Genomic DNA, 20751 nt, shown 5'->3' with positions numbered 1-20751 from the left:
GATCTCGAACGGCATCGATGAAGGCATCAGTGACGATTACTTCGAGGAACTCCTGTGCTGCTGTGGGGTATGCCAGATGGGCAAGTCGTTCAATGTCCGTCTTTAGCTCTTGTAGGGTTTCACTGACCCGCTGTTGTCTGGTCTTCAGCTGGACCCTATAAACTTCCTGTAAGTGCTCGTCCCCGTATCGAAGATCCATAGCCTGGACGAGAGCAGCATAATCCTGCTGGTTTGGAATGGATTGGAGTACTTCGGAAGCCTTTCCTCTAAGGGCCAGTACTAGAGCGGTCGCTTTTTCCTCCTCGCTGCCCCATTTGTTGACCTTAGCAGCTGCCTCAAACTGTCTTCTGTAGACTGACCAGGAGACGGACCCATCAAACACAGGGGGTTTCATCTTTACAAGCCCTTCGGGTAACATTCATCCTGTATTCATCTTTACAAGCCCTTCGGGTAACATTGATCCTGTATTACTCACCGGCGCCTTGCTGAGCCCTTCTCTAACTTGAACTTTCAGTTCTTCTATGTCTTTTTCTACCACATCGACTCTCTGGTTCATCGTGACCTCCATCGTGGTTATTTTCTGGTTAACCGATACCAATTCAGTCCTGATCCCTGAATCGAGTGTGTCTATTTTGTCCTGCATGGTTCTAATCCCTATATCAAGTGTATCCATTTTTTCCTGCATCTTACCTAGGAGTTCCATCTTTTCCTGCTTCTTACCTAGGAGTTCAGTTATATCTGGCCCTACTTCGAATTGATAACTGTCCGGGTCTTCTTCTTCCTCAATCAGGGCCTTCCGGAGACGAGCTGTAAGTGTCTCCTTGCTACCACCAAGCTTTAGACCTCGATACCGAAGCTCTTGTTTTAGTTCTTTAATCAAGAGTTGGTCTAGTTGTTTCATAATAGGGGAAGCCATTACTAACTTACCTCCCTCCCGTTCGTTGGGTCGCCTATAATCCCACTTCTGATACCAATGTTACAACATTTAAAGGAGGCAACTCAACGAGGTATGAGAACAAAGATAATACAAAGTTTAATCAACATAGATCACCAAAAACAAGAACCGTTGCAATCTCAATCTTCTCGCACTTCCTCTTCCTCTCTCCCCGTTCATTTAGTCCATCCTCGTGCGCTGGTGCGCAACCATAGAGTCACTACAGAACATGGTCATTACAGTATGTATAAATCTCGAATCTAATTTAAAACATAGTAAATAAACATTATCTAATATCATACACATTAAGTTCTGTGACTATTACAATTTCTCTATGCTGCACATATTTGTTGACGATTACAAGGCTTATATCAACTCACTCAGTCTGTCAGTCTGTATGATAAAATGTTATTACACGTTATTTCTTCTACATCCAATCTCGGATTAAATGAAAATTTCGCACAATTATTTATTTTACCTGAAAACACAAAAAATAATATCGCGCCAAACAAAAACAATTGGTAAAAATATTGTTGATAGCACAGATGTATATTGTTGTCCAGAGCTATTACACATTTAATTACATTACTGATACAAACTAATGATATCATCTCAGTTCATGTAATCTTTTTTTGTTGTTGTTTATATTTGCAAAATGGTCATTAAAAAACAAAATGTGCGGATATTACAATTATGGAGATCACACAAGTTTCTAGCCAAATAAAACACTTCACTAACTATCAGTCTCCTTAGTCGAAGAAAAATCTTAATAATTGTATTATAATTGAAAAAGAAAGTATACAGTGTTCCTTATTTAAATTATTATAAGCAGAGAAGCATGACAATCATGGGCGGACTGGATGTCAAAATTGGCCGTGGCATAACCATACCATCCGGCCCAGATGTTTATCGGCATACATCTATTGTTACCTGCCCTCAAAAGTTATGAAAATGCATAAAAAAACTGAACGCAAACTGCTAATGTGGGTTTAGATTGACCTCATTTAACGCGTTGTATTTCTACAACCAGATAGAATTAGAAGTTATAGGGAATCTCAAAGATACAAACACTTGCACTATTGAAACATTAATTCACTTGAATAGAATACTGTATTACATTATTTTGAAACCATTCGATATAGTTCAAAGAGTGAAACATAGTACTTGAAAAGGGAGCAACATGAAGGTTCTTGCAAGATATTGATTTCAAAAAGTCCCTCATCAACAAACTTTATCAACAACCTTAAACATGAAACCTTGCAAGAGTTCTTGTGTCAGGTTTTCTGTCTAATCTTTCAACATTTCTTTCACAAGTTACTTGCGTATGCACCATCTCAAAAGCCAAGATGAGGATTTCAAAATATGCCCCCAGTGGCGTAGCTAGTAATGTGCAGGTGGTGCGGGCCGCACGTGGCATCAAGCGGGGGGGGGGGCATCAAACTGAGGACACACTTTTTCAGTAAAACAACACATTGTAATGACATCAATAAACAACAAATACATTTATTTGTTTCAGTAATTTGTGATGTCCTACAGTATTTCATCAATTAAATTAAATGCAAGCTGTAGACTTTTTTAAAAGCCATACATGTTGTTACTTCATTGTTCAATGCACTGGTCATGGACAAGTTTATAATGGTGTTTTTCTTTATTACTAATTAGTAACTGTCCAATCTCCTTTGTGGAACAGTGGGGGAAGGGGTATCTGGGAGAAGGTTTTTCAACCACTCAGCAAACACAACTCTGACAGAGTTGGGATTTGAACTCAAGCCCCCTTGTAAGATGACCAAGCCCTCACCAAGTGGTTTCAGCCTCTCAGTCACACGGACAGGGATGCTTTTTCTTAATTTCTTTTTTCGGGCTCAAATGCGCCACTAGTAATTGTGCACTGCGCCACTTTTGGCGTATGTTCCATGGGTGGGTCACTCCCGGTTTATTGTATATAGAGGATTGTGAATCACCAGTAGCATGATTATGCATGTTTATATATCTAGGTGATTCCATTATTACGGGACTATGTGTTAAGTATTACACAGTTAAGTCTGTAAAGTACTTTTTGAAAAGTAAAAGAATGCCGAACACTTTTACAATACTTATAGTCATTCTAACTGGCCAAACGGCGACCCCCACCAGCCCATTTTGATACCGGCCCACCGGACATTTGCCCGGTTGCCCACATAGCCAATCCACCCCTGCTGACGAGGATTGGCCAAAAAATAATGATTTGTAAAAAAAAAATTATCAACACTTTAAAGTTTTTTTTTGTTTGTTTTTTTGCATATCCAAATATCAGCTCAAACATTCAAACATCAATCCTATACTCTTAAGCGAGCATTTCTTGTATATATATTTATATATATATTTTTTTTATTTCGAAAACTGCTATAACGATTATCTTTAAAATTTCACGGTATGTGCATAATAGTGAAAAAAAAAATTCTCAACTCATTGGCCACATCGGGAAAACTCGAGGTCGACCGTTATATCGGTTTGAAAATGGCTCATTATCGAAAAATTAATTTTGGCTAGAATGTTTTAAGAATGAAATTTTCTATATGACGTCAATGGAACTTAACACCACTTACGTCACTAGACTCACAGCAGTGCAATAAGACTTTTCTTCGCAAACAAGAAAAAGTTTTAATGATTCAATTGGCATAATTAAACATTTGCGCACCATCTTATTGCACATTGATACATTATGAAACTATGGAAGAAAAATAATGAAATTAAATATCTGTGTGTAGTCGCTGAATGAACTCTTTATGTTGTCTGTTGTATTTATGTGTATTTTTCTGTTGTATTGTCTTTATATGGGAAAAGTGTCCTTGTACTCATAACAAATTTCCGCAAGGATCAATAAAGCTGTCTTAGTCTTAGTCTTTATGTATGATTAGTTATTGTGTTTTAAAGGCTTTATAAATTGTTTACACTTTCATTGCGTACACCCGTAAGTAGCTTTTACTTTGTTATTATTTTGCTGATGAATTATTGCAATGTGTTTAAGCTTCGAAGTCTACTGTCCCATACCAAAACATAGGAAATGGTCATAACACAGCTTATCTATGCCTTACTTGCACAACCAGGGCCGGCCCTAACATTTGCGGGGCCCTATGTGAAATGGATTGAGCGCGGACCAGTAAGGGTAGGGATAAAGATAATAAGTGAAAATAAAGATTTTGAATTAGAAAATAAATAAATTCGTATTTGCATTACATTTTTATTAAATGAAAGCTGACGATGCTGTTTTTTATATAACGGGTAGGACTGGCGTTTACCATATTGATTGACACCCCAAAATAACAATTTTGTCTATTTTAAGGACATTTTTATGAGTTTCAGGAGATTTCCAGGAGCTCCTTGAAAACAAGGAGACCACGGGAACCCTATTATAAATTATAATGGTTTAATTTAATAATTTACACCTAGATTTAGCGCGGGGCTTTTGAACCTTCGGGGTCCACTGCGGCAGCATAGGCCTAAGGCTGGCCCTGATGATATCCAGCTCGCGGTCAACGAATTTTCATCACGCTGCTGCTTTTTTTTGGTTAACCTATAAACCTCGGTAAAACAGAAGTCATGTTCCAGAAGTCACCCAATAAAACATACTCAGCCCAAAGATCACCGCGCATAGACATCCCTTAAAGTGGTAGATAATTTCACATTATCTGGGAAGCATAGTATCAAATGACGCATTGCTTTAAAGAGAGGTTGATATGTGATCAGGGATAGTCGTGCTTTTGGACGCCTCCAAGCGAGAGTGTGGCGAAATAAACCGCTCAGCTTGACTACAAAAATCAGTGTCAACAAGTGATTCTCTCAACCCCTCTATGTGGATCTGAGACAGGAGTACTTTATAGAAAGCAACTAAGACTTCTTGAACGACTTCACCAAAGACCGCAATACAAACAGCGATATTCTTGCAAAACGGTATGAACTTCTTATAATACGACGGTCACGCTTTGCAGGGCACTTATTCCGTATGCGGGACGAACATATTTTTGGCAATCTTTTTTTTTTGTAAGCTGAAAGGTTGTCGGAGTGTGACAGGTGGGGAAATGTGACGTGTGTTTGGCACGTTTTATGTCTAGGGGATGATTATTTTTGAAAGCAATCACACCCCCACTTATCAGCATGTGAATCGGGAGCAGACACGCAACGAGACAAAGCAATGAAAGATAGATACAAAAGTTAAAATAAAGGATATTTATTTACATAAATATACATATAATAATAAAAAGGGGGAGGGTTTGCATCTATCTCTAGTATATCCTATGTTTAATCATCACTCTTGCACATAATAGGAGAGTATGTCACTTTGTCCTCTGACTTAGCTGGTTGTCCTGTTGATGTCGCAGCTGGCTGTGTCCTGGCTTGAGGTTCTGCAGCTGGAGGTGGCGCTCTAGCGGGTAGAGGGACGCCGGTGATATAGCTCTTGTGGAGTCTCAGTCCCAAGTTCTAGTATCTGTAGTGGGCACAGTATGGCGGGTGGCCGGATACCGTGGGCACAAGGTTGCTGCGGGCAGAGCTGATCTGCCGTGGGCAGTGTGAGTAACAGGATATGTCCAGTGAGTTGCAGAGGGTTGGCGTAGCTATGACGTCTCGCACAGATCTGACTCTATAGGGACGTCGCGCCTAATAGCTTGACAGGTGGGCTGTCGAATAGGCGGGCAATGCCGATAGCGCCAAGTAGTAGAGTTGGGTAGATCTCAGTAGGCAAATGCAGCGCTGAATAGCACTAAGCACAACTGCAGGTAAATGGATCGTTGATCCAGTAACTAGGCAATAGGTGATTCCTGATAGCAACTAGGCAAGTGCAGCGCTGGTTAGCACTAAGCACATAGGTAGGCCAGTAGGCAAATAGGCAGGTAAGTGATCCGATAAATAGGCAATAGGTGATTCTTGATAGCAACTAGGCAAGTGCAGCGCTGATTAGCACTAAGCACATAGATAGGCCAATAGGCAAATAGTCAGGTAAGTAATCCGATAAATAGGCAGACACCTGAGGGAGGCTGCGGATAAACAAAGACAAGTTAGGACATGTCTCTCATGCATCTTATCGATGCCCTCCACTGAGGTGCATTCGTCAGATTGGTAAAATTGCTTTAGAGCATAATTGGGAGAAGATGACAAATGGGGTTTGGAATAATAGATGGCTGATAGTAGCAATATAGAAATGTACATAAAAGGGGAAATAATAATATGAGAATGTACATAGAAGGGGAAATAATAGTCTCAAATAAACAACACAGGTGGATAGAGAAAGAAAAGGGGGGGGGTTGAATTGGGCGATGGTCAGCGACCCAGATGATTGTTTACATATGACCGTGGGTCGAGAACAATGGAGCGTGCTTGAATGTCCCTTCAAGCGGCGCAATTCTCCTTAGAGTAAAATGAGTAAAGGGGAGAGAATTCATATATCTTCTCTAAACGCAGTATCAGTGCGCTAGTAAAATTATCAAGGCGGTCAACCGAGATAAAGGAAGTAGACTAAGATGTACAAATATATACATGGTTGCATCAACGATCAATTGAGCAACGTAGCATTAATAGATTAATGCAATACATAAATAAATACATAGGACATGTTTATGTTTTCTACTTACGCCAGTGAGAAATACACAATGCACTAATTAAATATAAATGAACTAAGCAAAATACACATGATAATATCCAGTGGAAATATACACAGAGTAATTGAGATGGAACTTGTGATTAAGTTCGGCTTACCACCAGGTATTCCTCTAGGAGAAAGAATGAGTGATATAGTCCAGACTCGATAGCTCAGCTCGAATGAGAAAGAGAGGGTGATTTGAGTTGGTTAACTTTATATATATGCCTGAAAAGTGTGGGCGGACACCGGAAATGTCCTAGGCTTAGCATTATCTTACACGTGGGTGAAGTAGACTTGAGCCGCACCTTGGAGTATCACGCGGTGTGTTGACCCGTGTAATCTCTTAGATCAAAGAGAGACGTGGGGGGGGGAGAGTGACCTACCTTCCACCCAAGAAGGGGGGGGGGGAGTCAATTGCGGCGTCAGACATCCTGCCGATGAGATCAAAGAGTCTGAGCGTATCTTTGCCCCGGTCAAGGGAAGATAAATGAAAGGACTGGCCTAATTTTCTCCAAGGTGGTGGACTAAGTCTAGCCTGGTAGAGAGGAAAGGTGTGGCGGGTGAATAATTTAGGGGTAGGATGGAGAAATAATTAAAATAAAATAAATAAATAATGAAAAATAATAATTAATGCTGTGATAATTTAGAGCGACTCTGACAGCGAGTTTTTGACTTGTCACATACGCCGCCGCCAAGATGGATCTATCGCAGAAAGATCCATAAAGTGCGAGCAGACTGATGTCACTCTAACTTTAAGATCAGTTGTTATCACAGCATTAGAAAAAAAAAATCTGGAAAAATAAGGGGTAGCCATGCCAGGAGGAGAGTCTGTCCAAGTCTGTCCGTGGTCTACTTTCCGTCCCTGAATATGTAGTCACCTGGGTGAAACCTTTGGGGTTGCTTGGGAGAGTAGATTGGGCGATTGGATGAGTAGTATTTCCTTCCTGGGGCGGATTGGGGAGTGTGATTGGGGCTTAGGCGGGGTGCCCAAGGCACGTGTGCACGTTGGGGCTTATCTCCGAAGCCGCTGTGAGGCGCTTCTCCCCGAGAGTAAGTAGTCAGCTTACCTCGGTATCGTCTGACACGGTCAATGTCAGGGAAGAGTGGCCTGATAAAGAATGTGGAGTTCTGTCTGAGAACGTCCCCACAAGTGCGATAATCTGGCTTACATCGTGGCTTCCTGACACGGTCAATGCCAGGGGAAGGTTGATATTGAATGGTGGCTGAGGAGCCATGTTGAGAAGAGTTTTCACGAGCGCGAGGATTCGGCTTACCTCGTGACTTCCTGACACTATCAATGCCAGGGGGAGGTTGATTCGGAATGGTGGCTGAGGAGCCATACAAAGGAGTGAGTCCACGAGAGCAAGGGTTAATCTTACCTCGGGGCATTCTGACACTGTCAATGTCAGAGGAATGTTGCATGATTTTGGCTGAGTAGCCTGGGTCAAGTAGACCCTCACGAGCGCGGGTAGACGACTTAACTCGTGACTTCCTAGCAGAGTCAATGCCAGGGCAGTGTGGTTTTAGCTTGGCTGACGAGTCGGGACCGGGCGGGTGAGTGTGGCGACCAGGGCTTCCAACCTGCTGGTTGCGGCCACCTCTCTGCTTCGTCGATCTACCGACGGGCAGAGAGAAGTATGGTTTGTTGACTACTCCAAGAGGGACATATTTGGAGCCTAGAATGAAGTCGTACACTGGCGTGTCCATGACGGCGGCGTCGATGGTGCCATGCACGTATCTGCACTCCACGTGCACCCTCGCGACAGGTAGAACCTGCGGAGGAGTGCCACGGTCTATAGACTGGATTGTCACTGTTCCACCCGTGAGATCCGATGGGTCAATCAGCTTCTTATTGATAACCGCGCCGAACGAACAGCCTGAGTCGTATAGGCCCAAAACTTCGACACCGTTAGCCAGAATGTTCTCTACTCCCGGGGGAGAAGAAGTTGGGTGAGGTAGCACCGGTGGGAGTTCTGGTCTGCTGAGATCAATTGCAGTGGGTTGAGGAGCCACGGCCATCGTGGAGACGACGTATGTGTCCTCCTCTGGTTGGTCAAATGGATCAATCACAGAGGGTTGAGGGACTGGCGCCACCATTGATAGGGTCCGTGGGGCCTGCTGCTGCCGTTGTGGAGTGGGTCTACTGTCACGCGCGCTATGACGTGAGTCACGCTGAGAGTAGTTAGCCTGGTTATAGCGAGACTGGTGGTTGGGGCAGTTATTGTGGTTGTTTGGGGCTGATTGTCGGCCTGGTGCCTGGTTATGCAGGGGAGTCTTAGGAGGAAGGTTAGACTGAGCGGGAGAATTTGGTTGGTCTGTTTGCTGATCTGTCGCGGTTGCTTTGCCTTTCAAGTCCTTGCGGGCGTTCAAGTACCTATCAGCGGCGGAGGCTATGTCAGCGGGAGCGGTTGCTTGTTGCTCCTTGACATACACTCTGACCTCTGGGGACATGCATTCCAACAGCCGCTCAGAGAGTATGAGGCATGCTAGGCCATCAAAAGTCTCTGGCAATTGGCTGAGAGCGTGCCACCTGACAAGGTATTTGTCCAGCCTTTCGCAGAGGTTTCCGTAGGTCTCTCTGCGTTCGAGGCGGGAACTTCTGAACTTTTTGTGGTAGGCCTCGGCGGTCAGCTCGAACTGGACGAGTAGCGCCTGTTTGAGGGCTGTGTAGTCCTCTCTCTGGCCGGAGGGAAGTTTAGAGTAGACTTCGTAGGCTTTGCCTCGGAGGCATTGGGATAGCCGGAAGCACCATTTCTCCTCTGGCAGACCGTAAAAGCGTGCTACTTCCTCAAAACGGACAAGATAAACTTCGATGTTCTCTGTCTTGTCGTCGAAGTGCTCCATTGGCATGTGGGGCAGCCCGTTCAAGGAACTCTGAAAGGATGCTGGGCTAGCCGGGCGGGACTCGGAAGAAGCCTGGCGGGCGGCCTCGTTCTCTTTGTCCGCGGCTATTTTTTCTCTCGCCGTTATTTGTTGCTCTTTTTCTCTTTCTCGCTCTGTGACTTCCTTTTCTTTAGCTATAGCTATTTCCGCTTCCTTCAATGCTGTTTCAGTTTCCCTTCTCTCCCTTTCCATAGCTATTTCATGCTCCCTTGCTAATCTCCTTTCTTCCTCTCTTTCAAACGCCTCAAATCGTGCTCTCACAAATTCTTTCCGTTCTGCCTCATCATCAAATATGATGGCTGCGGCATCTTTCCATTCAGCCATTCTCTGCTTCATGTCAGAGTCCGCTTTGGAGCGTGTGCCGCTGGCCATAATGATGAGGGGTGGGCGATGAGGGGTGCTGGGATGGTGGAAGGGCAGATAGAATGGATAATGGGATTGAGCTAGATTTAAAGAAATTGGGTTAGCGAAAGTGAGTCGCCGGTTATAGGAAAGAGTGCGAAAGGAATGTGGTGTCTGCCTATGTTAATCACAAATTCCTGCAATGAAATATTACAAATAAAATGCAATAAATATAAAATATAAAATATGACAGAAGTGACACTCTTGATAATGCGAAGTGATGATACTTATAAATATTTTAAGGAAAAAAAATATTGATATGGAATTTAGTTATTGCTGCCTGTTCGTGCCTGCTGTACTAATGGGTTAAATCCACGGACGGGCTCGCCAAAATGTGACAGGTGGGGAAATGTGACGTGTGTTTGGCACGTTTTATGTCTAGGGGATGATTATTTTTGAAAGCAATCACACCCCCACTTATCAGCATGTGAATCGGGAGCAGACACGCAACGAGACAAAGCAATGAAAGATAGATACAAAAGTTAAAATAAAGGATATTTATTTACATAAATATACATATAATAATAAAAAGGGGGAGGGTTTGCATCTATCTCTAGTATATCCTATGTTTAATCATCACTCTTGCACATAATAGGAGAGTATGTCACTTTGTCCTCTGACTTAGCTGGTTGTCCTGTTGATGTCGCAGCTGGCTGTGTCCTGGCTTGAGGTTCTGCAGCTGGAGGTGGCGCTCTAGCGGGTAGAGGGACGCCGGTGATATAGCTCTTGTGGAGTCTCAGTCCCAAGTTCTAGTATCTGTAGTGGGCACAGTATGGCGGGTGGCCGGATACCGTGGGCACAAGGTTGCTGCGGGCAGAGCTGATCTGCCGTGGGCAGTGTGAGTAACAGGATATGTCCAGTGAGTTGCAGAGGGTTGGCGTAGCTATGACGTCTCGCACAGATCTGACTCTATAGGGACGTCGCGCCTAATAGCTTGACAGGTGGGCTGTCGAATAGGCGGGCAATGCCGATAGCGCCAAGTAGTAGAGTTGGGTAGATCTCAGTAGGCAAATGCAGCGCTGAATAGCACTAAGCACAACTGCAGGTAAATGGATCGTTGATCCAGTAACTAGGCAATAGGTGATTCCTGATAGCAACTAGGCAAGTGCAGCGCTGGTTAGCACTAAGCACATAGGTAGGCCAGTAGGCAAATAGGCAGGTAAGTGATCCGATAAATAGGCAATAGGTGATTCTTGATAGCAACTAGGCAAGTGCAGCGCTGATTAGCACTAAGCACATAGATAGGCCAATAGGCAAATAGTCAGGTAAGTAATCCGATAAATAGGCAGACACCTGAGGGAGGCTGCGGATAAACAAAGACAAGTTAGGACATGTCTCTCATGCATCTTATCGATGCCCTCCACTGAGGTGCATTCGTCAGATTGGTAAAATTGCTTTAGAGCATAATTGGGAGAAGATGACAAATGGGGTTTGGAATAATAGATGGCTGATAGTAGCAATATAGAAATGTACATAAAAGGGGAAATAATAATATGAGAATGTACATAGAAGGGGAAATAATAGTCTCAAATAAACAACACAGGTGGATAGAGAAAGAAAAAGGGGGGGGGGTTGAATTGGGCGATGGTCAGCGACCCAGATGATTGTTTACATATGACCGTGGGTCGAGAACAATGGAGCGTGCTTGAATGTCCCTTCAAGCGGCGCAATTCTCCTTAGAGTAAAATGAGTAAAGGGGAGAGAATTCATATATCTTCTCTAAACGCAGTATCAGTGCGCTAGTAAAATTATCAAGGCGGTCAACCGAGATAAAGGAAGTAGACTAAGATGTACAAATATATACATGGTTGCATCAACGATCAATTGAGCAACGTAGCATTAATAGATTAATGCAATACATAAATAAATACATAGGACATGTTTATGTTTTCTACTTACGCCAGTGAGAAATACACAATGCACTAATTAAATATAAATGAACTAAGCAAAATACACATGATAATATCCAGTGGAAATATACACAGAGTAATTGAGATGGAACTTGTGATTAAGTTCGGCTTACCACCAGGTATTCCTCTAGGAGAAAGAATGAGTGATATAGTCCAGACTCGATAGCTCAGCTCGAATGAGAAAGAGAGGGTGATTTGAGTTGGTTAACTTTATATATATGCCTGAAAAGTGTGGGCGGACACCGGAAATGTCCTAGGCTTAGCATTATCTTACACGTGGGTGAAGTAGACTTGAGCCGCACCTTGGAGTATCACGCGGTGTGTTGACCCGTGTAATCTCTTAGATCAAAGAGAGACGTGGGGGGGGGAGAGTGACCTACCTTCCACCCAAGAAGGGGGGGGGGGAGTCAATTGCGGCGTCAGACATCCTGCCGATGAGATCAAAGAGTCTGAGCGTATCTTTGCCCCGGTCAAGGGAAGATAAATGAAAGGACTGGCCTAATTTTCTCCAAGGTGGTGGACTAAGTCTAGCCTGGTAGAGAGGAAAGGTGTGGCGGGTGAATAATTTAGGGGTAGGATGGAGAAATAATTAAAATAAAATAAATAAATAATGAAAAATAATAATTAATGCTGTGATAATTTAGAGCGACTCTGACAGCGAGTTTTTGACTTGTCACATACGCCGCCGCCAAGATGGATCTATCGCAGAAAGATCCATAAAGTGCGAGCAGACTGATGTCACTCTAACTTTAAGATCAGTTGTTATCACAGCATTAGAAAAAAAAAATCTGGAAAAATAAGGGGTAGCCATGCCAGAAGGAGAGTCTGTCCAAGTCTGTCCGTGGTCTACTTTCCGTCCCTGAATATGTAGTCACCTGGGTGAAACCTTTGGGGTTGCTTGGGAGAGTAGATTGGGCGATTGGATGAGTAGTATTTCCTTCCTGGGGCGGATTGGGGAGTGTGATTGGGGCTTAGGCGGGGTGCCCAAGGCACGTGTGCACGTTGGGGCTTATCTCCGAAGCCGCTGTGAGGCGCTTCTCCCCGAGAGTAAGTAGTCAGCTTACCTCGGTATCGTCTGACACGGTCAATGTCAGGGAAGAGTGGCCTGATAAAGAATGTGGAGTTCTGCCTGAGAACGTCCCCACAAGTGCGATAATCTGGCTTACATCGTGGCTTCCTGACACGGTCAATGCCAGGGGAAGGTTGATATTGAATGGTGGCTGAGGAGCCATGTTGAGAAGAGTTTTCACGAGCGCGAGGATTCGGCTTACCTCGTGACTTCCTGACAATATCAATGCCAGGGGGAGGTTGATTCGGAATGGTGGCTGAGGAGCCATACAAAGGAGTGAGTCCACGAGAGCAAGGGTTAATCTTACCTCGGGGCATTCTGACACTGTCAATGTCAGAGGAATGTTGCATGATTTTGGCTGAGTAGCCTGGGTCAAGTAGACCCTCACGAGCGCGGGTAGACGACTTAACTCGTGACTTCCTAGCAGAGTCAATGCCAGGGCAGTGTGGTTTGAGCTTGGCTGACGAGTCGGGACCGGGCGGGTGAGTGTGGCGACCAGGGCTTCCAACCTGCTGGTTGCGGCCACCTCTCTGCTTCGTCGATCTACCGACGGGCAGAGAGAAGTATGGTTTGTTGACTACTCCAAGAGGGACATATTTGGAGCCTAGAATGAAGTCGTACACTGGCGTGTCCATGACGGCGGCGTCGATGGTGCCATGCACGTATCTGCACTCCACGTGCACCCTCGCGACAGGTAGAACCTGCGGAGGAGTGCCACGGTCTATAGACTGGATTGTCACTGTTCCACCCGTGAGATCCGATGGGTCAATCAGCTTCTTATTGATAACCGCGCCGAACGAACAGCCTGAGTCGTATAGGCCCAAAACTTCGACACCGTTAGCCAGAATGTTCTCTACTCCCGGGGGAGAAGAAGTTGGGTGAGGTAGCACCGGTGGGAGTTCTGGTCTGCTGAGATCAATTGCAGTGGGTTGAGGAGCCACGGCCATCGTGGAGACGACGTATGTGTCCTCCTCTGGTTGGTCAAATGGATCAATCACAGAGGGTTGAGGGACTGGCGCCACCATTGATAGGGTCCGTGGGGCCTGCTGCTGCCGTTGTGGAGTGGGTCTACTGTCACGCGCGCTATGACGTGAGTCACGCTGAGAGTAGTTAGCCTGGTTATAGCGAGACTGGTGGTTGGGGCGGTTATTGTGGTTGTTTGGGGCTGATTGTCGGCCTGGTGCCTGGTTATGCAGGGGAGTCTTAGGAGGAAGGTTAGACTGAGCGGGAGAATTTGGTTGGTCTGTTTGCTGATCTGTCGCGGTTGCTTTGCCTTTCAAGTCCTTGCGGGCGTTCAAGTACCTATCAGCGGCGGAGGCTATGTCAGCGGGAGCGGTTGCTTGTTGCTCCTTGACATACACTCTGACCTCTGGGGACATGCATTCCAACAGCTGCTCAGAGAGTATGAGGCATGCTAGGCCATCAAAAGTCTCTGGCAATTGGCTGAGAGCGTGCCACCTGACAAGGTACTTGTCCAGCCTTTCGCAGAGGTTTCCGTAGGTCTCTCTGCGTTCGAGGCGGGAACTTCTGAACTTTTTGTGGTAGGCCTCGGCGGTCAGCTCGAACTGGACGAGTAGCGCCTGTTTGAGGGCTGTGTAGTCCTCTCTCTGGCCGGAGGGAAGTTTAGAGTAGACTTCGTAGGCTTTGCCTCGGAGGCATTGGGATAGCCGGAAGCACCATTTCTCCTCTGGCAGACCGTAAAAGCGTGCTACTTCCTCAAAACGGACAAGATAAACTTCGATGTTCTCTGTCTTGTCGTCGAAGTGCTCCATTGGCATGTGGGGCAGCCCGTTCAAGGAACTCTGAAAGGATGCTGGGCTAGCCGGGCGGGACTCGGAAGAAGCCTGGCGGGCGGCCTCGTTCTCTTTGTCCGCGGCTATTTTTTCTCTCGCCGTTATTTGTTGCTCTTTTTCTCTTTCTCGCTCTGTGACTTCCTTTTCTTTAGCTATAGCTATTTCCGCTTCCTTCAATGCTGTTTCAGTTTCCCTTCTCTCCCTTTCCATAGCTATTTCATGCTCCCTTGCTAATCTCCTTTCTTCCTCTCTTTCAAACGCCTCAAATCGTGCTCTCACAAATTCTTTCCGTTCTGCCTCATCATCAAATATGATGGCTGCGGCATCTTTCCATTCAGCCATTCTCTGCTTCATGTCAGAGTCCGCTTTGGAGCGTGTGCCGCTGGCCATAATGATGAGGGGTGGGCGATGAGGGGTGCTGGGATGGTGGAAGGGCAGATAGAATGGATAATGGGATTGAGCTAGATTTAAAGAAATTGGGTTAGCGAAAGTGAGTCGCCGGTTATAGGAAAGAGTGCGAAAGGAATGTGGTGTCTGCCTATGTTAATCACAAATTCCTGCAATGAAATATTACAAATAAAATGCAATAAATATAAAATATAAAATATGACAGAAGTGACACTCTTGATAATGCGAAGTGATGATACTTATAAATATTTTAAGGAAAAAAAATATTGATATGGAATTTAGTTATTGCTGCCTGTTCGTGCCTGCTGTACTAATGGGTTAAATCCACGGACGGGCTCGCCAAAATGTGACAGGTGGGGAAATGTGACGTGTGTTTGGCACGTTTTATGTCTAGGGGATGATTATTTTTGAAAGCAATCACACCCCCACTTATCAGCATGTGAATCGGGAGCAGACACGCAACGAGACAAAGCAATGAAAGATAGATACAAAAGTTAAAATAAAGGATATTTATTTACATAAATATACATATAATAATAAAAAGGGGGAGGGTTTGCATCTATCTCTAGTATATCCTATGTTTAATCATCACTCTTGCACATAATAGGAGAGTATGTCACTTTGTCCTCTGACTTAGCTGGTTGTCCTGTTGATGTCGCAGCTGGCTGTGTCCTGGCTTGAGGTTCTGCAGCTGGAGGTGGCGCTCTAGCGGGTAGAGGGACGCCGGTGATATAGCTCTTGTGGAGTCTCAGTCCCAAGTTCTAGTATCTGTAGTGGGCACAGTATGGCGGGTGGCCGGATACCGTGGGCACAAGGTTGCTGCGGGCAGAGCTGATCTGCCGTGGGCAGTGTGAGTAACAGGATATGTCCAGTGAGTTGCAGAGGGTTGGCGTAGCTATGACGTCTCGCACAGATCTGACTCTATAGGGACGTCGCGCCTAATAGCTTGACAGGTGGGCTGTCGAATAGGCGGGCAATGCCGATAGCGCCAAGTAGTAGAGTTGGGTAGATCTCAGTAGGCAAATGCAGCGCTGAATAGCACTAAGCACAACTGCAGGTAAATGGATCGTTGATCCAGTAACTAGGCAATAGGTGATTCCTGATAGCAACTAGGCAAGTGCAGCGCTGGTTAGCACTAAGCACATAGGTAGGCCAGTAGGCAATTAGGTAGGTAAGTGATCCGATAAATAGGCAATAGGTGATTCTTGATAGCAACTAGGCAAGTGCAGCGCTGATTAGCACTAAGCACATAGATAGGCCAATAGGCAAATAGGCAGGTAAGTAATCCGATAAATAGGCAGACACCTGAGGGAGGCTGCGGATAAACAAAGACAAGTTAGGACATGTCTCTCATGCATCTTATCGATGCCCTCCACTGAGGTGCATTCGTCAGATTGGTAAAATTGCTTTAGAGCATAATTGGGAGAAGATGACAAATGGGGTTTGGAATAATAGATGGCTGATAGTAGCAATATAGAAATGTACATAAAAGGGGAAATAATAATATGAGAATGTACATAGAAGGGGAAATAATAGTCTCAAATAAACAACACAGGTGGATAGAGAAAGAAAAAGGGGGGGGGGGTTGAATTGGGCGATGGTCAGCGACCCAGATGATTGTTTACATATGACCGTGGGTCGAGAACAATGGAGCGTGCTTGAATGTCCCTTCAAGCGGCGCAATTCTCCTTAGAGTAAAATGAGTAAAGGGGAGAGAATTCATATATCTTCTCTAAACGCAGTATCAGTGCGCTAGTAAAATTATCAAGGCGGTCAACCGAGATAAAGGAAGTAGACTAAGATGTACAAATATATACATGGTTGCATCAACGATCAATTGAGCAACGTAGCATTAATAGATTAATGCAATACATAAATAAATACATAGGACATGTTTATGTTTTCTACTTACGCCAGTGAGAAATACACAATGCACTAATTAAATATAAATGAACTAAGCAAAATACACATGATAATATCCAGTGGAAATATACACAGAGTAATTGAGATGGAACTTGTGATTAAGTTCGGCTTACCACCAGGTATTCCTCTAGGAGAAAGAATGAGTGATATAGTCCAGACTCGATAGCTCAGCTCGAATGAGAAAGAGAGGGTGATTTGAGTTGGTTAACTTTATATATATGCCTGAAAAGTGTGGGCGGACACCGGAAATGTCCTAGGCTTAGCATTATCTTACACGTGGGTGAAGTAGACTTGAGCCGCACCTTGGAGTATCACGCGGTGTGTTGACCCGTGTAATCTCTTAGATCAAAGAGAGACGTGGGGGGGGGAGTGACCTACCTTCCACCCAAGAAGGGGGGGGGGGAGTCAATTGCGGCGTCAGACATCCTGCCGATGAGATCAAAGAGTCTGAGCGTATCTTTGCCCCGGTCAAGGGAAGATAAATGAAAGGACTGGCCTAATTTTCTCCAAGGTGGTGGACTAAGTCTAGCCTGGTAGAGAGGAAAGGTGTGGCGGGTGAATAATTTAGGGGTAGGATGGAGAAATAATTAAAATAAAATAAATAAATAATGAAAAATAATAATTAATGCTGTGATAATTTAGAGCGACTCTGACAGCGAGTTTTTGACTTGTCACACGGAGTAACAGTAACGCTTTTTTAGAATACTAACGCAATGTTTTTAAGACTCTTAGAAAAAAATGCGCGATTTTACTTTGTTACTAGGTGCACGTTTTACTATAACGTAGAGATTTTGCATCACTTGATGATTCTTACTAAAGCCATAATAATAAGGCTTGTCTTCGAGTCCGAAGATTAGCGAGGAGTGCAGCCCCATCTGTGACCTACATATTTTGCCACACCATAGCAATCATAACCATTGTCCGCTGGTGGTCGATTTAGATTTTCTTTTCGCCATCTGCGTTTGTCCTCAGCAGCAGATTTTCTTTTGGTCTTAAATGTGTATCCCGCGGCCTTCGTGAGTGACCTCCAGCTGTCTCGTTTGGAGGCCGCATACAACCAGGTGCTCTCTTCTATGTTAGCCAAGGAAAGTTGACGCCTAAGCTGGTCTTTAAAGCGTTTCCGTGGGGCGCCTCTGTTACGTCGAATACCTTTTAGCTCACCAAAAAAAGACTACCTTTGGCAAAAGTTCGTCTCCCATACGGATACGTGCCCTATCCAGTGCAACTGTCGGACCATAAGAAGTCCCTCTATACTGCCCATACCGGCGTTGGCAAGGACATCGCTGTTTGTAGTGCGGTCATGCCACCGTATGTCCATGATGGAGCGCAAGCATCTTTGGTGAAGTGTCCATGTCTCAGAGCCATAATGAATATATTAATTGCAATATTAAATGTCAGAAAGTAACCATTTTAGAAGTTACACTGCAAAGACTTTCTTCCAAGCCTATAATAGCCCAATAGTTTTACGCGAAAGAAGCAATGTAAAACGTTAAGACGTGAGCTGTGGTTTTCTATAGGCCTACTGTTGGGGGGACTTTCTATTCTAATCGCTATGTACAATTACATTGAGAACTGACAGAACGAAAAAGAAACTCTTCGGATTGATAGTCTTTAGCCGATCGTTCATTTTCGTAATTACAACAATATTCCCAAAATGACTTCGGGTATATATCCGTCCTTAACAAATTATTCATCCGAGCGAGGCTCGGTCACCTGATATTAGTTCTTAAGTAACAATTTCTTTTAAAATCCTAGGGCTTCAGAAAAGATGCTAGATGGATAGTCTGCTTTTAATGGCCAAAACAATGGACGAGGGTATCAAGTGGCCAGTACAATGACCAACAAACTCTAATAGCCCCTAAAAAATGCAAGTAAAAGTTGAGTTCAAAGGTTTCATTTAAGGTCCAACACTTCATATTATCAATGTGATTTACAGCCTCGTGATTTTAAACTTCTGGCATGCGTCTTATGATTAGAATATCAACACAATTTTATAGTTTGTTTTTTGTTTGTTTGTTTGAAACAAGGTTGGTTCCTCCTTTAAGCCAAACGATTGCACCTTCTGCGACTGTGAGACTAACGGAGAATATATTTGTGCTATGTCTTCCTGTGGTGTTCCTGATTGTCCAAACCCAGTGAAGGTCGCGGGTCATTGCTGTTTAGTCTGTGTCTAATTGCTGCCTCTCGATTCATGATACACAGAACTCATTTATTATATATTTGTTTTTGTGTTTCATTAGATGACAACTATAGTAAAGAACAAAAATAAATATCTATAACCAACACAAACTAATGTTGATGTTCATTTCATTTTGTTTGGCATTAATAACTCTTATACTCTGATAAGAATGAAGTTTCTGAATGTCAAACTTTCAAAGTAGAAGATTAACTTATAAGGATTAAAACCCAAGAATTTTGCCTTGAATTTATGAAAGAAAATCTAACCCAGAATTAATTTGGTTTGTGATTGATGCACTGCATATTGAAAAGTTAAATATAAGCTTACTGTGAGATGAGACTGGAACTATCGTGAAGTTCTGCAATGATTTAATGAAAAATACTAACAATAACTAAGTGGCAAATATATCGGACAAATGGAAACATATGTTCTTATGTAAAAAAAGCAAAGTACAAAAATCTTAAATAAAAAAAAAACACAAAGCTTAAATAAAGAGAAAGAATTATCATTACAATTACATCAATCAAGAATGTTATTTCCCTTTATCTGCAGCTGCGCAGATTAGGCCAGATCTGACCATACCTAACAAAAAAGTCCAGTGCACGGACCAAACGTTTGGAACTCACTCCCCATTGATTTCAGACAGACAAATGCTTCACTACACTCTAGAACAGTGGTTCCCAAACTTTTTTGTCTCGTAGATCCCCTTGCCATATGTTCTGGATTACGGTAGACCCCCTGCTTAACTTATCATTTTTGCAAATTTATCAATTCAATTTTTTAAAACTTATTTCTAACTGTAGTGAGTCCAAGTATGAAAAAATAATTTAAAGCTACATTTGAAGTTAGAAAGATCTTTTTTATTGGTAAAATTCAAATTTAAACAATTAATATATATTACTGGAATCTCCAAACACACTGGAAATATGTGGGCTTGCTTAGCAGTTTCGTCATTCGTTACTACGGGTATTATGTTTCACATAGAAATTTATTGTTCTATGATGTCTTACAAACATAAAATATTAATTAATTTACAGATTTACAGGAGAAGGGGCGAATGCGACTAACTGGAGCCTAAACCACTAAGCTTTGTCAGGAGAGACTCATTAGCCTTGACTTGAACCCACCTAGCAGAAGAAAAACCAAATTCAAACCTCTGCTGCCTTGCAACTATACCCAAAGCAGAAAGCGCTACACAGCACTACATCCTGTCAGAGCCCGTGACACGGCTGATGTCGTTTGCAAAGAATTACATAAGCATAAGAAGATTTTAATGGTATAACAGTATAACTCATACCACCGATGTGCCCTTCAACTGTATTATTGCTTAAAGAAATTTGTTAAATAATATCAGATGTAGGTTTGTTTAAAATAATTAGTTTTTATCTTTGAGAGTTCGAAAGTGTTAAAACCTTTATCTATTTTGTCAGGGTGGCATCATCTCAAATGATCCTCAAGAGGGAGTCCAGCATAAATACTTAGTCACCTAGGCAACCGCTTGTTTGACAAGAAAGTAAGGAATCCCGATTTTCAATAAATTTTAAATATTATTTTTTGTTAAGCATTAGTTAAATTTTGACACAATTAAGCTATTTAAATCGGTATTGAAATTAAATACAACAATTTTCTTTTGATT

General features: G+C 43.4%; 1 protein-coding gene across 1 annotated transcript; it reads right to left on the bottom strand.

Moving 5' to 3' along the window:
• Nucleotides 1-232: 232 nt before the first annotated feature.
• On the bottom strand, nt 233-1181 carry LOC129925866 (uncharacterized). Its single transcript, XM_056027152.1, has 2 exons — nt 721-1181; nt 233-690 (listed from the first exon to the last, which is right to left on the bottom strand). Exons 1-2 carry the CDS (start codon nt 914-916, stop codon nt 419-421), a joined length of 468 nt encoding a protein of 155 aa, XP_055883127.1. The 5' UTR covers nt 917-1181; the 3' UTR covers nt 233-418.
• Nucleotides 1182-20751: the final 19570 nt, after the last annotated feature.

This window comes from Biomphalaria glabrata, chromosome 4, assembly GCF_947242115.1.
Source record: "Biomphalaria glabrata chromosome 4, xgBioGlab47.1, whole genome shotgun sequence".
Classification (NCBI taxonomy): Eukaryota; Metazoa; Mollusca; class Gastropoda; family Planorbidae; genus Biomphalaria; species Biomphalaria glabrata.
Note: the sequence above shows the minus strand (reverse complement) of the source record. Positions and strands in the feature narration are given on the sequence as shown.